The 17,956-nt window shown below is 43.7% G+C and overlaps 1 protein-coding gene across 1 annotated transcript in view; it reads right to left on the reverse strand.

The window, feature by feature from the left end:
- The window catches only part of DLGAP2 (DLG associated protein 2), a 690,510-nt gene that overhangs the window by 553,455 nt on the left and 119,099 nt on the right, over positions 1–17,956 (reverse strand). The window contains exon 2 of the mRNA XM_088832602.1: positions 8,866–8,967. Within this exon, the coding sequence (XP_088688728.1) occupies positions 8,866–8,880 (15 nt within the window). The 5' untranslated portion in view covers positions 8,881–8,967. The remainder of the gene's footprint in view (positions 1–8,865; positions 8,968–17,956) is intronic.

Consider the following 17,956-nt stretch of genomic DNA (forward strand, 5'->3'; position numbering starts at 1 on the left):
ATATTTGGATCATTTGTTGTTGTTCAGTTGCTAAGTTGTGTCCAACTCTTTGTGACCCCATGGACTGCAACACGCCAGGATTCCCTGCCCTTCACCATCATAAATACATGAAAAGAGTTAAATACCCAACCATGCAATTCACACACAGAAAAGAGGAGAAAGGAAAAAACATATTCAACAGAACCACTAACCTAAGTAATAAATGAAATTGTCAATTACAACTGTCATCTGTCAAATCAGTTATTATAAAGAGGATTTTAAAAGCAAATACTGTTGTGTGTAATTTTAGTGGGAAGGCAAATAGGTGTACTTTTCTGAAATAGACACTGAAAATCTTTAAAATGTTCATATCTTTTGAAACATGTTAAGACCAAAAATTTAAGGAAATAAGTAACTGAATAGAGGTAATTAGTCCAATCTTTATTTATATTACCAGAAGACTGGACATCCTTTTCAACTTGACAGACTGGCTACATCAGTTGAGGTGTGCCAATTTAATGGTATTCATCTGTGGATGAAAGCATTTTAATAGCTATAAAGTGCATCATATATGGGAAGACCTCAGTGGACATAACCAGCCCATCCAGCTGAAAATGACGTATACAAAACAATATTACTCAGTCATAAAAAAGAAAGAAATCCTGCCATTTATGGCAGCAAAGATGAACCTGGAGGTATTATGCTAAGTGAAACAAGTCAGATAGAGAAAGACAAATGCCATATGATCTGACTTATGCATACGTGCTAAGTCCCTTCAGTTGTGTCTGACTCTTGGTGACTCTGTGACTCTGTGGACCATACCCTGCCAGGCTCCTCAGTCCATGGGATTCTCCAGGCATGAATACTGGAGTGGGTTGCTGTGCCCTTCTGCAGGGGATCTCTCAGACCCAGGGATTCAACCTGTGTCTCTCTTGTCTCCTGCACTGCCAGGCAGATTCTTTACCACTAGCACCACCTGGGAAGCCCATGATTTGACTTACACATGGAATCTAAAAACAGAAACATGCATATATAAAGAGAAAAAACTGGTAGTTCCCAGAAGGGACAGGATGGGAGGACGAACAAAATAGGAAAAGGGGATTAAAAGATACAAAATTCCAGTTATAAACTCAAGTCACAGGGATGTGAGGTTCAGCATAGGGAACACAGTCAATAATATTCTAACAACTTTATACGGTGAGGACTGGTCTTGTCGTGGTGATCATTTCATGATACGTATGATGCTAAATCACTATACTGTACACATGAAACTAATATAATATTGTATGTTAATTATGACTCAATAAAAATAAATATTTTAAAATATTTTTATTGATCAGGAGAGTTGCCATAATATACTAATTTGTTAAACTATTATTAAAACAATTGACATAATTTTATTAGTCTATACTATGGATATATACATGTGTGAGGACATAAAACATGGACACATCAACAATGGCCATCTTTTAATCTTGTTTTGTTTATGTTAATCTCTCCATGGTAAGAGCGCTTGTAGGATTTTTAAAAAGAGAAGAGAAAACTAACTTAACAGAACTTAAAATTACAATGTTCACAAGTGAATCTCCGAAGTAGCCAGAGAGAAGGTACTTTCACAAATAACTTGTGCGGTTTATTTTTAATATAAAGTGAACTAAAACAGGTAAAAGGATTTACTTATAAAAGCAATGGACATTCACCATGCTGTGCTCAGGACTCCTCACAGAGAAGTGTGACCTAACCGCAGACAGGAGGAGACCGAGGCCCCTCACTCAGGGGCTGAAAGGAAGTGGGGAAAGGAGCCTGGCCACAGTCAAGGAGGAGTTACTGCAGCCGCCGAGCCAGGAAAATCTCATTACTTTTACACATTTCACCTGCATTTCATTCTGTAGCGTGAGATATGGGATTCTCCACCAACACAACAGGTGACATCTGTGGCCGCCCGGTCTTCCTGCTGCTGAGGGAGAAACAAGCAGAAGAATCCACTACCGGGGTTAGCCCCGTAAACAACACACCAAAGTGGCCTCCTGAGTTTAATAAGGTAAAAATTAGGTTTGTCAAAGTAAGACATTTTAAGAAATCAAAGGGCATTCTAAAAATCAGTGACTCTTCACCCTGTGACAATAAGTAACGCTTATTCACCCTGTGACAATAAGTAACGCTTACTAGATGGCTGCCTCTCAAAGCACAAATCTATCATATATAAACACTTTGGGCCATAAATGGGTATTATTTTGTTTCTCTTTCTATACACCTTCATCTCTGAGAAACACAGATCTATTTGTAGTTATCTTGAGGAAACTGAATTTTCTTCTGCAAAATAAATTAGGGGTCTGAATTTGTAATTGTTGTGGCTTGACTGGAAGCAGGGCTAACTCTTTCTATAATTTATCTCATTTTAAATGAGACAGAATATCAAAATGCAGCCTGTTTGTTTTTTTCTTTGAACACACTAGATGTTAGTCACTCAGTCACGTCTGACTCTTTGAGACCCCTGTGGACTATAACTCCCAGGTTCTTCTGTCCATGGAACTATCCAGGCAAGAATACTGGAATGAGCTGTCATTCCCTTGTCCTGCAGATCATCCTGAAACCCAGGAATCAAACCCAAGTCTCCTGCATTGTAGGCAGATTCTTTACCATATGAGCCACTGGGGAAGCCCCATGTAAATATTGTTTGAATCTTGGTGTGAGGGATGCAATCATAGTAATTACCCATGTGAGGGTCACACGTACAACTGCTCACACTGAATCACCTATACCCATGAAATAATAGCCATCTGAATAATCTCAGCAGATTGTTTCAGATAGTTTACAGTCATCCCGAAAAGTGCAAATGTGTATTTTCAACATGATCCACTTAAATGAGTTTGCATGCAAACCTGCCACCATTCAGTGTCCTGAGATACCCCATGCAAAATTCGCACACCAAAGAGAAACAGTTATGTATTACGATGATAGGATTCCCTTAGGTTTCTTACTCGAACCTTGAGGATACCTAAGTACCATAAGTTAGGCCATAAAAGTGAAGCAGGGTTTGACCACCTTGCCTGTTGACATCCAAACACACAGGTCATTTTTGTTGGGGGTCACTGCAAGACAGTTCACAGCATCATGGCCTCAACCCCCTCAATGCCACTAGCACCCTTCCCCCAGCTATAAAAAACAAACCTCCGTCTGGACATTGCCAACGTCCCATGGGGGCAAAGTTGACCCGTTTGAGAATCACGGATATAACGGAAGACTGAGGCCCCCGCCTCAGTGGGGTTGGAACAGCCTCCCTGGGTCCCTAATGAGAGAGAACAAAGAGGGCATGAGAAACATGGAGCAGAGGTGGGGGGATGAGGGTACATGAGTCTCTCTCCTTCCCCAAAGCCATGGAGATGACAGCGGCGGAAAACCAGGAACACATCCTAAAGATCGCTGGAAAACAAGACTGTACTACCAGACAACAAAAATAAGGGGATCCTGAAGAGGAAGTGACACATAGATTCAAGGGATTAGATCTGATAGAGTGCTTAAGAACTACGGATGGAGGTTCATGACATTGTACAGGAGACAGGGAGCAAGATCATCCCCCCAAAAAGAAACACAAAAAAGGCAAAATGGTTGTCTGAGAAGGTCTTACAAATAGCTATGAAAAGAAGAGATGTGAAAAGCAAAGGGGAAAAGGAAAGATATACCCATCTGAATGCAGAGCTCCAAAGAACCTCGGCGATCAAAGCAAAGAAATAGAAAAAAACAATAGAGTGGGAAAGACTAGAGATCTCTTCAAGAAAATTAGAGATGTCAATGGAACATTTCATGCAAAGATGGGCTCAATAAAGGACAGAAATGGTATGGAACTAACAGAAGCAGAAGATATTAAGAAGAGGTGGCAAGAATACACAGAAGAACTGGACAAAAAAGATCTTCAGGATCAGATAATCACGATGATGTCATCACTCACCTTGAGCCAGACATCTTGGAATGTGAAGTCAAGTGGGCCTTAGAAAGAATCACTTAGAACAAAGCTAGTGGAGGTGATGGAATTCCAGTTGGGCTATTTCAAATCCTAAAAGATGATGCTGTGAAAGTGCTGCACTCAATATACCAGCAAATTTGGAAAACTCAGCAGTGGCCACAGGACTGGAAAAGGTCAGTTTTCATTCCAATCCCAAAGAAAGGCAATGCCAAAGAATGCTCAAACTACCGCACAATTGTACTCATCTTACACGCTAGCAAAGTAATGCTCAAAATTCTCCAAGCCAGGTTTCAACAGTACATGAACCATGAGCTTCTAGATGTTCAAGCTGGATTTAGAAAAGATAGAAGCAGCACAGATCAAATTGCCAATATCCGCTGGATCATCAAAAAAGCAAGAGAGTTCCAGAAAAACATCTACCTCTGCTTTATTGACTATGCCAAAGCCTTTGATTTTGTGAATCACAACAAAGTGGGGAAATTTTTTCAAGAGATAGAAATACCAGACCACCGGACCTGTCTCCTGAGAAATCTGTAAGCAGGTCAGGAAGCAACAGTTAGAACTAGACATGGAACAACCGACTGGTTCCAAATCAGGAAAGGAGTACATCAAGGCTGTACACTGTCACCCTGCTTATTTAACTTATATGCAGAGTACATCATGAGAAATCCTGGACTGGATGAAGCACAAGCTGGAATCAAGATTTCTGGGAGAAATATCAATAACCTTAGATATGCAGATGACACCACTCTTATGGCAGAAAGCGAAGAGGAACTAAAGAGACTCTTGATGAAGGTAAAAAACTAAGTGTGAAAAAGCTGGCTTAAAACTCAACATTCAAAAAACTAAGATCATTGCATCCAGTCCCATCACTTGATGGCAAATACATGGCAAAACAATGTAAACAATGAGAGACTTTATTCTTTTGGGCTCCAAAATCACTGCAGATGGTGACTGTAGCCATGAAATTAAAATACGCTTGCTCCTTGGAAGAAAAGCTATGACAAACATAGACTGCATATTAAAAAGCAGAAACATTACTTTGCCAACAAAGGTCCATATGGTCAAAGCTATGGTTTTTCCAGTGGTCATGTACAAATCTGAGAGTTGGACCATAAAGAAGGCTGAGTTCCAGGGAACTGATGCTTTTGAACTGTGGGGTTGGAGAAGACTCCTGAGAGTCCCTTGGACTGCAAGGATATCAAACCAGTCAATCCTAAAGGAAATTAGTCTTTCCTTGGAAGGACTGATGTTGAAGCTGAAGCTCCAGTACTTTGGCCACCTGATGTGAAGAACTGACTGACTGGAAAAGATCCTGATGCTGGCAAAGATTGAAGGCAGGAGGAGAAGGGGATGACAGAGGATAAGATGGTTGGATGGCATCACCAACTCTATGGACATGAGTTTGAGCAAGCTCTGGGAGTTGGTGATGGACAGGGAGGCCTGGCGTGTTGCAGTCCACAGGGTCACAAAGAGTCGGATGTGACTGAGTGACTAAACTGAACGAGGAAGACGGATGGAATCGAGTGAGCTGGCGGGGCAGCATCCAGGCAGCAGGCAGGCGCTGCTGCTGCAAACAGGTCCAGATAGTGGGGTCCTGACATCCTACCCAGCAAAAAGCCACGTGTGTCTACATAACTTAAACACTTATCGAGACTATTTATAGAAACACCAAACCCTCCCACACCCAGGAAGGGAACATCATAGCACTCAGTGCCTCTATCAGGAAAGGGGAAAGTCTGAAGTCATTGACTTCAGTTCTGACCTTTAAACAAACTGAAAAAGAGCAACTGAAAGCCAATGTAAGTATAAGAAAGGAAATAAAAAGAAAAAGTCGTCAGTCAAACAGGATAAAAAACAACGAAAACCATTAAAAACCAGAATCTGGTTCAGTAAGATCAATAAAATTGACAAATCTGAGACTGAGGAAGGCGAGAAGACTGAAGTTAACAACACGCAGATGAGAGAGATGACATTATCTCTGACTCTATGGATGACAAAGGCCCTGTAGACAACAGCTCGAGGCCACTGAACCTAATAATGGCTAAGGTGTTCTAGCAGGCTTGGGCATCTGGCAGTGTCCAGCCGTGTCTGGTGCTGTCTCTGGGGAAGCAGGAAGGGTCCTGGCAGCAGTGGCGGGGGGGTGGTGGTGGTGGGTGCAGGATGCTGCCTGCCTCCCACGGCACCCAGGACAGCCCCGCCCAGACAATTATCTGACCCAAACATCAATAACAGTGATGAGCTCCTTTTAAACGTTAGACCTACATTTCCTTTCCTTTTAAACATTAGCCTTACAGTTCAGAGTTTTGCTCAAAGGCAGAATCTGACAAAAACTACCCTCAGCGATTCTGCATGTAAATCCAAGGCATGGTGGCTGTTCTCCCAGGGGTGGGGGTGAGAACCCCCACGCTAACCCCAGAGGCAGCAAAGGGTGGTCACAGGTCACTCTGGGGTCACCCCAGGGGGCAGGCGCTGGGCAGCCCCTCCCAGGCCATGTGCCAGCTGGAACTTGTTCTGAGAAGCCTGTTTCTCCAGGATTTGGATCTGCCATGACCACGGCCACACATGACACCCCTCCTGTGGCCAGAGGAGCCCAGCTCCCTATAGCCCTGCTCCTGTCCCCAGGACACTGCAGTCTGCTGTGTTAGGCATCTGGGTCCCCAGAAGAGGACCATTCAGCAGGGAGTGAGTGGAGACCTGGGGATGCCCCTGGAGACTGGATCGGGAGGTGGAGTTGGGAGTGACTCAGGCTGCTGACTGATGGGCAGCAAGGATGCCTGTGGACCTGCAGTCTCAGGACACAGTGGAGCTCCTACTATGAATGAAAGAAGAGGGTCAGACCAGAGGTCCTCTGAATCCCCCAATGGCACCCCTGCATTCACTGGAAAAGCTCCTGGGACCTGCAAAGACCCACATGGGCAGAACCACCTGAACTCAGGCCTCTGAAGGATGAAGAGTATCACTCACCGGTGCCGAGAAGGTCAGGGTCTCAGGCAAGCAGAGCTGCTGGCCCTGGGACCAAAGGGGCATGCGGGGGAGATGGGAGCCCCCCAGAGACCAGAGTGCCCATCATCCCTTCCCCCAGCTTTTCTTGTCACGTATATATTTCTAATGAAAACTAAAACAATCTGAGCAACCGTACCTAGTGTCTGCAAGGCTGTGTTGGCTGCGGTCATCACAAAGGACACAGACAGCAGGTGGGTCAGGCTGAACTCTGTCCCCATACCGTTGACCAGGAGTGAGATTGTGTGACGAGTGAGACCAGCGGACCCCACTGGGGACAAAAGTAAATGTGTTTCCATTTCATACAGGAAGGTGCACTGAAAACAGCGAATGCTATGGCTGCGTGGGGACACGCAGAGGGACCACGGAGTGGACTGGGGCCCGGCACCGTAGGGCGCCCCACATTTCTGAAGTGCTTTGTACACCACTGACACTGTCGTCTCTGGGGTCGACCCTTCTCCAAGGGCAACAGGAGCACAGACAACAACAAAAGAGCTTTCCAGCCTTCCCCGCAGTGAGACGCAGGCAGGACCCCGCCTCTGGGCCCAGGCCCTGACCCAAGGTGGGGTGAACATCCTGAGAAGGGGCTCCTGTGCGGGCCCCCCAGCGTCCCCTGGTGGCCTTGTGCAGATCCTGTCTGTCCAGGCCCGTCTAGAGGCCCATGACGTGCCCAGCATCTCTTTTAATAAAGTCATTTTCTGTTCACATGGGCCAGAATGAATTCTCTTCTTTGCAGTTAAGCACCCTACCCAATCTATGGGGGAAATATGCAGTTGCGTCTCATGGGCTGCAGGGCGTTTGACTGAAGAGTTGAAGACAGCACTGATGAGAGCATCATGCCTTATCTTTGCTAAACCAGAGGGGGACGTAGATTTTTTAAAAGAGAGAATGAAAAGGCTTGGTCTCCTCAAGGCTCTTACATGAAACTCCCACCAACAAGCAACCGCGTCCTGGCTATGGAGCCTGACACTCCACATCAGCATCGTTTCCTGAGATTACTGGAATGGTAAAAGAAGGTGTTACGCACAAGGTGCAGACTTGTAGGGTGTCACCAGCTGAGACCCAAGACGGGAGAGAAGGGACGGGAGAAGGTCATCAGGGGGCAGGGACAAGGGCCCACCCGAAATCTGACCATATTTCACAGCTTAAATCATCCCTGCAGTAAAGAATGATATACTATAAATTGCCGCATCTTGCCTTGAAAAATCAAATGAAAAGTCACCCTCTTCAAAGGCTTCAACTGAGTATTTTATTTATTGGCATCAGGGAAGGTGAGAGGTCGCAACTGTGCTCCCGAATACCCTCCAAATGTGAGCGGAGACAGGTGAGCGGATGTGGCCCTCCAGGGGTGTCCTGAGCACACAGGGCCCTGGGGGTTTTAGGAGCGAGCAGCGGCAGAAGGCCCCTGGCCACGCATTTGGCTCATCATCAGCTGAGGGACTTCCTGGCCCTTCTCCACAAGCACAGCCACTGCCAAAAGCATGTGAAAGCCCTTCACAAGTCCAGGAAGTTCACTCAGTCCTCCAGAGAAGCCCTTGCGTGTGTGTACACAGACCCCTTCTCCCAGCTCACACGTGACAGCTCACGTGACAGGTGATGCTGCGAGGACCAGAGCCCGTACCTCATCTCATGCTCATCCCCTAGGTCTCCAGCAGCCCCTCCCAGCTTCCCAACCAAGCATACAAGTGCCACATTTGTGAGTCGCTTACAGACACACCTCCATCTGAGCCAGAAAAATCTCCACTGGAAGCTGGGAGGCTGCCACAGCACCTGCATTCACCCCCTGGGTCCTTACTCCCCTCACTTCCATCCCCTGCATGCCCTGCATCACCTCCATCCCCCTGATCACCTCCAGCACCACTACCCCAGCACCTCCCACCGACGCCTATGCAGCCAAAGAACGGATGGGCACACAGTACCTGAGCGGTCCCCATGGCGGCAGAGCCGGCGCAGGCCGGGTGATCGAGGGCAGCTGCTGGGAACCTGGGCTGCTACGGCCGGGCCTCGGATGGTGGGAAGGCCTATGATGAGGAATGGATAGAAATGGGGAAAACATGATAAAAAAGGGGGTAAATAACCTCCCCAAGGAAAAAGAAACATATGGAAAGTACATTACAAAATGACACTGAGCAATAATTAAATCCATCTAGAACAGCGGTATGGCAAGAACTAAGCAGGCAGAGATGCTGTATATAAAAAATAACACCAGGTATTTTTAAATAAAACCAGGGAACAGAGAACCCTGCAGGCACTCACAGCACGTGGACATTATACAAGTATTTCTATTCCCAAACTGAGTTTGAGATTATGATGAATAGCTTTCCCAACTTCAAAATATTCAACCAAAGAGAAATAATAAAGTCATACTTTAAATCAGGAGTGATGATTCCTCATATAACTTGAGGACGAAAGCAACATTTTTGAACTTGGACTGGTTCTGCAAAGAACCAGGCAGATTCCAAGAAACAAAAGGACAGTCCCAGGGAATATTAATAACTGATCATTTTATTTCTAGGGAAAAAATTGCTATCCCCAGATAAATCTGAGCACTGCATATTTTAGACAGGTGCTACTTCATACACTTTGATAAATTATAAAACCTCTGCTCCTTTCTTCACTGCATTTACTGATACACGGCTTTACTGTTTCCCCAAAATGAATCAGATGAAAGAGGGACACACATCTTTGAGGAGACTTGTTTATGATATCACATGAAAGTGTGCTGTGTCTTTTTCATGCTGAGCTCGTAGGATCACAAACGCTGGCCCATAAGGCACTTCACGAGACCCGAAAACACTGTGGTCACATCAAGTTAATTTCCACAAATCCAGGAGAACTGAATGTTGTACCATCTGCTGAAAATCCTGTCTTGTCAGCAAAACCTCTGATTAAGCGTCAGTCCGAACACATGCCATTAACACCACATACTGACTTTCAGAAACACAAACTAAAACGGGGAGACAATGCACCACTTCTCACCCCAGCACATACTCTCCGCAAACCTGATTACAACACACACACTGGAAATCCAGCCTTGGTTCGTGGCAACCAGTTAACACACTCATGACTGTCAATCTACACAGTATATTCTAATTTCAAGTTATTTAATGGTAAAATGCCCTATCTTTCCAGAATTGATATTCTGTCCTCCTTGTATTCACTCACTGTATCATTAAGAGTTCTCCACCTGAGTCCAGAGTTAGGCAGACCTCCTGTTAATGCACTTAACTGAATTTCACAGACACTGTGTTTTCTAGAAATTGAAGGCTTGTGACAACACTACATCAAGTGAGCCCGTGGCTAACATTTTCCCAACAGCATTTGCTCACTCTGTGTCACATTTTGATGATTCTAACAATATTTCACACTTTTTCATTATTATGGTATTTGTTATGGTGATCTGTGACTGGTGACCTTTGATGTTACTATTGTAATTGGGGGCATGCGGGCCACGCATGAATAGTCCCTGTATATAACACAGGCACTTGACTGTAAAATGTGTGTGTTCTGACTACTTCACTGACCAGCCACCCCAATTCTCCCTCTCCTCAGCTCCCTGTCACCCAAGATGCAGCAATATTGAACCAAAACCACTTAATAACTCTACAAGGTCCTAAGCATTCAAGTGAAAGGAAGAGTTGCACATCTCTCATTTTAAATCAAAAGCTAAAAAATGGCCAAGTTTAGAGAGGAAGGCAGGTCAAAAACTGACAGAGGCTGAAAGTTAGGCCTCTTGTACTAAACATTTGGCCAAGATGCAAAGGCAAAATTCTATAAGGAAATTACAAGTCCTCTTCCAGTGAACACACAAAAGGTAAGAAAGAAAAAGAGCCTTATTGCTGATGTGGAGAAAGTTTTAGTGTCTGGTTTGAAGATCAAACCAGTCACAACATTCCCTCAAGCCAAAGCCTCATCCAGAGCAAGACCCTGACTCTCTTCAATTCCATGAAGGTTGAGACAGACAAGGAAGCTGTAGGAGAAAAGTCTGAAGCTCCCAGATGGAGGTTAGGTTTAAGGAAAGCCGTTCCCATGACATAAAAGTACAAAATGAAGCAGCAAGTGCTGATGTAGAAGTTTCAGTGTTATCTGGAAAGCCTAGCTAAGATCATAAATGAAAGTGGCTACACTAACAACAGATTTTCAGTGTAGATGAGACAGCCTTCTATTGGAAGAAGATGCCATCTAGGACCTTCAGAGCAAGAGAGGAGATGTCAAAGCCTGGGTTCAGTGCTTCACAAGGCAGACCGACCCTCTTGTTAGGAGTTAATGCAGCTGGTGACTCTAAGTTGAAGCCAGTGCCCCTTGACGATCTGAAAATCCTAGGGCTCTTAGGATTATGCTAAATCGACTCTTCCTGTGCTCTGTAAATGGAACAACAAAACCCAGATGACAGCACATCTGTTTACAACATGGTTTACTGAATATTTGCAGCCCACCATTGAGACCTATTGGAGTAGGAAATGGCAACCCACTCCAGTATTTTTGTCTGGAGAATCCTATGGCCAGAGGAGCCTGGTGGATTACAGCCCATGGGATCGCAAAGAGCTGGACAGGACTGAGCGACTAAGCATGCATGAATGCTTTAAGACCTATTGCTCAGAAAAAAATAGTCCTTTCAAATTATTCCGCTCTCTGACAATGTCTCTGGCCACCCAGGAGCTCTGATGGAGAGGAACAATGAGATGAATGTTGTTTTCATGGCTGTTGACACAATATCCATTCTGCAGTCCACAGATCAAGGAGGAATTACTACTTTCAAGTCTTATTATTTAAGAAACACATTTCATTAAAGGCTAAAACTGTATAGCATAGACCCTGATTCTTCTGATGGGCCCTGGGCAATCAAATCAAGTCCATTGAAAACCTACTGGAAAGAAAGCCCAGAATCTTAACCACTAGGCCACCAGAGAACTTCCTGTTTTTAATGTTTGAGTTTTTTCCATTCATATTTATTGCGATTACTGACAAAGTGGGACTTATTTTCTTCTGATAGTTCATGTTATGTTTTCCTTTGTACTTTTTTTCCTGCATTATTATCGTATATAGAATTTTCACTCTACTCTTTTGTACCTATATATTTTATTTCTCCCTTAAAGTTCTAATGCATGTAATTATACACATATTTTTCTAGCAAAACTATCAATGAATCAGTACCTCTAACATCCTCTTGAACAAAAGAAGACCTTTCATATGCCCTCACCTTCCTCCAAGTGTTGCCTTCCCCCTCCAGAACTCACCTTCTCTGATAGCACCTGGTGTCTGGTGTTACGTGAATACCAAATATGGCTGCTTATAAAACAGAGAAAATGTATCCCTTACTCTAAAATCAATACTCATAAACGTGTCTTTGGTGTTTTTGCTTGCACATTTCTGGGTTCTTTTTTCCTCACTCTCAAAAACATGCCCCTGTTTTCCTCTCAACGTGGTCTCTGTGTGGTCAACTTTGCTTGTATGCCTGGAAACATCTTTATTTCACTGTCAATACTGAATGTGGAATTCAAAAAATTTAACAGACCTCTCCAGACACCTGTTATTGCTGTTGAGACATATCCTGTCAATCTTTAAGCAATTTCTATTTCCTTGACCATGTCTCTTGAGATTCTGTCTTGATCCCAGAGTCCGTGGTGTTTCACAAAGACAGGTTTTGTTTGCTTTTATTCCAACATCACAGGTGGTTCAATTTTTCTCTCTGAAAACAATTTTCCTCAGTTTGGAGAAGTATCAGCCATTTGATCAGAAATATTGATTAACCACTTTTTTCCTGTAATTCCCTTCTTCAGCTTTTGTATTAGATGCATTTTTGCCTTTTGGATCTGTCTACTGTGAAACTGGGAGAAGTCAATGGCACCCCACTCCAGTACTCTTGCCTGGAAAATCCCATGGGGTCACAAAGAGTTGGATATGACTGAACGACTTCACTTTCATTTTTCACTTTTCATGCATTGGAGAAGGAAACGGTAACCCACTCCAGTGTTCTTGCCCAGGGACGGCAGAACCTGGGGGACTTCCGTCTTATGGGGTTGCAGAGTCGACACAACTGAAGCGACTCAGCAGCAGCAACTGCAAAACTGTGTTTTCTAATGTTCTCTGTTTTTGTGCTTAACTCTTGGAAATTTCTTCAGCTTGATCTTGTAGTGCACTAATTTTTTTTCAGCTATGCTTGATCTGTGACTATCCACCAAGTTTTCATCTCAAGGGCTATCGTTGTAATATTTCTAATTGATGCTCTTACATAACTATGTACCTTATTTTATAGGGGTCCCACATAGCATATTCATTAAAAACACAAGATCTGAAGCAGAGGTCTGAACCTAGGATGCAGTCTTTACCAGTAACACATCTTCTGTGCACTTGTTTGCTTATCAGTAAACTGGAGATAACAGGACTTAACCTTGAGGGGGTTATAAAGACTAAGCCCTTATTATCCAAGTAAACACCTCAGAACATTGACAGAAACATCTTCAGTTCAGTTCAGTTGCTCAGTCGTGATCGACTCTCCGCGACCCCATGAATCACAGCACGCCAGGCCTCCCTGTCCATCACCAACTCCCGGAGTTCACTCAAACTCATGTCCACAGAGTCGGTGATGCCATCCAGCCATCTCATTCTCCGTTGTCCCCTTCTCCTCCCGCCCCCAACCTTTCCCAGCATCAGAGTCTTTTCCAGTGAGTCAACTCGTCGCATGAGGTGGCCAAAGTATTGCAGTTTCAGCTTTAGCATCAGTCCTTCCAAAAAACACACAGGATTGATCTCCTCTAGAATGGAGGGGTTGGATCTCCTTGCAGTCCAAGGGACTCTCAAGAGTCTTCTCCAACACCACAATTCAAAAGCATCAATCCTTCGGCGATCAGCTTTCTTCACAGTCCAACTCTCACATCCATACATGACCACGGGAAAAACCATAGCCTTGACTAGATGGACCTTTGTTGGCAAAGTAATGTCTCTGCTTTTTAATGTGCTGTCTAGGTTGGTCATAACTTTCCTTCCAAGGAGTACACATCTTTTAATTTCATGGCTGCAATCAGCATCTGCAGTGATTTTGGAGCCCAAAAAATAAAGTCTGACACTGTTTGCACTGTTTCCCCATCTATTTCCCATGAAGTGATGGGACCAGATGCCATGATCTTTGTTTTCTGAATGTTGAGCTTCAAGTCAACCTTTTCACTCTCCTCTTTCACTTTCATCAAGAGGCTTTTTAGTTCCTCTTCAATTTCTGCCATAAGGGTGGTGTCATCTGCATATCTGAGATTACTGACATTTCTCCCAGCAATCTTGATTCCAGCTTGTGCTTCTTCCAGCCCAGCGTTCCTCATGATGTACTCTGCATATAAGTTAAATAAGCAAGGTGACAATATACAGCCTTGACGTACTCCTTTTCCTACTTGGAACCAGTCTGTCGTTCCATGTCCAGTTCTGACTGTTGCTTCCTGACCTGCATACAGGTTTCTCAAGAGGCAGGTCAGGTGATCTGGTATTTCCATCTCTTGAAGAATTTTCCACAGTTTATTGTGATGCACACAGTCAAAGGCTTTGGCACAGTCAATGAAGCAGAAATAGATGTTTTTCTGGAACTCTCTTGCTTTCTCCATGATCCAGCAGATGTTGGCAATTTGATCTCTGGTGCCTCTGCCTTTTCTAAAACCTGCTTGAATATCTGGGAGTTCACGGTTCACATATTGCTGAAGCCTGGCTTGGAGAATTTTGAGCATGACTTTACCAGCGTGTGAGATGAGTGCAACTGTGCGGTAGTTTGAGCATTCTTTGGCATTGCCTTTCTTTGGGATTGGAATGAAGACTGACCTTTTCCAGTCCTGTGGTCACTGCTGCGTTTTCCAAATCTGCTGGCATTTTGAGTGCAGCACTTTCACAGCATCATCTTTCAAGATTTGAAATAGCTCAATTGGGATTCCATCACCTCCACTAGCTTTGTTCGTAGTGATGCTTTCTAAGGCCCACTTGACTTCACATTCCAAGATGTCTAACACAAGAGAAGACTCTACACATGGACATCACCAGATGGTCAACACCGAAATCAGATTGATTATATTCTTTGCAGCCAAAGATGGAGAAGCTCTATACAGTTAGCAAAAACAAGACCAGGAGCTGACTGTGGCTCAGATCATGAACTCCTTATTGCCAAATTCAGACTTAAATTGAAGAAAGTAGGGAAAACCACTAGACCATTCAGATATGACCTCAATCAAATCCCTTATGATTATACAGTGGAAGTGAGAAATAGATTTAAGGGACTAGATCTGATTGATAGAGTGCCTGATGAACTCTGGACGGAGGTTCGTGACATTGTACAGGAGACAGGGACCAACACCATCCCCATGGAAAAGAAATGCAAAGAAGCAAAATGGCTGTCTGAGGAGGCCTTACAAATAGCTGTGAAAAGAAGAGAAGTGAAAAGCAAAGGAGAAAACGAAAGATATAAGCATCTGAATGCAGAGTTCCAAAGAATAGTAAGGAGAGATAAGAAAGCCTTCCTCAGTGATCAATGCAAAGAAATAGAGGAAAACAACAGAATAGGAAAAATAAGAGATCTCTTCAAGAAAATTAGAGATTCCAAGGGAACATTTCATGCAAAGATGGGCTCGATAAAGGACAGAAATGGTATGGACCTAACAGAAGCAGAAGATATTAAGAAGAGGTGGCAAGAATACACAGAAGAACTGTACAAAAAAGATCTTCATGACCAAGATAGTCACGAGAACGTGATCACTGACCTAGAGCCAGAAACATCTTAAACCTCAACAAATCACAAAAACAAGCGTGGTCTCTGGGGCCAAAGGCACATACTCGGCCTGTGAGCCATGCCCCTGAGCCTGCAACTACTTCAGTCATATTAGTTCCATCTACCCAACTTTTTACTGCCTCTACTGATTCTAAGGGGAAACAAAACTATTCTGAAATTCTTCCTTTTTCATGGCATATGCTTTACTTTACAGATGAAATGTGAAATCTCCCTTCAAAGATGAACCAGGGTTTTTTCTAAGTTCTCTTCTGGTTTCTCCTTTAGATTGATTTTAACAAGAGGTCACCGTTCACAATTCAATGTGCTTTGTCTTTCAAGTGATGACTGCCTTCAAATGGCCTTTTTTTAACCACCTGCTCCCCTCATCCTTCACACTCCAAGCACCCCAAGTCTAGCCTCTGGGATCCAGAAGATGGACAGGCAGGCAGCCCCCAAGAAGGACAAGAGGCATCCTACAATGAGTTGGCCAGAAAAGTGTGAATACCGTGTTGGGTGTGGGAAGGATCCTCAGAGCCCTGGCTCTTCAGAGTACTCAGAGCTGAGGCGCACAGTGTCCCACCAACTCTGGCCCTGGGTCCTGAGTCCCAGAGGGAAAAGGTTCAGGTTGCAGAGCAGGCACCGAGGAGGGTCCAACCAGCAGTGTCAGTAGGCTTTTTATGCCCTAAACCTCCTTTAAAATGACACTGTATAATTTTAATGTAAAAATTTTCCATTTTTATTCTTTAGTGCTGAAAAAAATGTTTTAAGAACTCTTGCACACTTCAAGAATGGAAAGCAGAGCATGGTTCATATTTATATTTTATATATTTTCCCTAAGAAAGAAACAGATGAAATTATAGGAGTCTACTTTCCAAACCACAAAATAACACTTGCTTAATTATATCATATGCACATAAGCATAAACATTACACCAGTTACTCTTTACCTAATTTATGGTATCCAAGGAATTTCAACTGACCATCCCAAAATACCTCAGTTCTTTTTCACCTTGTAAAAAGGACTATAAACCACCAAGATACGTATGTGATAATGGGAACAGCAGATCATATGTGTTTGTGCTCTTGATCCTTTAACAAGATGAGAAAAATGTATAAATTTCAAACTCTGTTTAGTTGGTTAAAATGTCATTTTTTTTTTCTTTTTTGGCCAAGTCACATGGATTGTGGAATCTTAGTTCTTCAACCAGGGAGTGAACTCTCGTCCCTGCAATGGAAGTGTAGAGTCCTAACCACTGGACTTCAAAATAGTATTAAAATAAGGGCATTTTCTATCATAACTAAGAAGAGGTGGTGGCAAAGCACAATGGAACATAGAGATGACACGCGTTCTCCTTCTTTTATCTCATCCCTGATAAGACACACAGGGATCAGCCGATCCTCACTGAATCCCTGCAGCCAGTCGGCATCTTCCCCATTTTCCAAAAACCTCAGTTAACCAACCAGCTTCCTCGTATCCACAGACAAGGTGAGGAAGCAGAGCTTGTTCCCAGAGGTGTATTCTTCTAAAATCACACACTGAGGTGAAAAAGATCCAATATACATATTAGCAATTCCAATCAGAATTTAATATTTTTCCTCTGGGCATCACATCAGAGGTGCTCATTTAACAGTGAGCTCCCATGTTGAGAGAATGAGATCATCTAATAAAGTTTTAAGAATGTAAGTTAGTGTTAGTTGCTCAATCGTGTCCTACTCTTTTCAACTGCATGGACCGTAGCCCACCAGGCTCCTCTGTCCATGGAATTCTCCAAGCAAGAATACTGGAGTGGGTTGCCATTCCCTTCTCCAGTGATTGAACCCAGGTCTCCTGCATTGGCAGGTGGATTCTTTACCATTGAGCCACCAGGCAAGCACACACTTGTTAGTGCAATCAGAACTGTGTCATAGATTCAGTTGTTCCTGTACTCCAAAGCTGAGTGGTACGACTTCAATCTCATTTCTCAGCCCAGTTTAGAAGTTTAGGTCTTGCATGGCATCTGACAGATAATCTCTTATCCCCATCTTTATCACCACTTTGATGGAACCTCTTTAGCATCAAGTGCAAGGGCACGGAGTTGGTTTAATTCCATCTGTTTCTATTTATTCATTTATAACATATTACTCTATAGATTTAATTGAAATGTCACAGGCATCTCATCACCAGCAAATCAGGTTCCTAACTGCCTTCTCCGACGACACTACATTTTCTTTGTCACCAACTGGTTTTCCTCCTCTATCCTGCACCTCATTCCTCCTCCCACCAACTCGGCTCCC

The sequence above is a fragment of the Moschus berezovskii genome, chromosome 26 (genome assembly GCF_049115385.1).
Source record: "Moschus berezovskii isolate FMDL1 chromosome 26, NW_MosBer_1.0, whole genome shotgun sequence".
NCBI lineage: Eukaryota > Metazoa > Chordata > Mammalia > Artiodactyla > Moschidae > Moschus > Moschus berezovskii.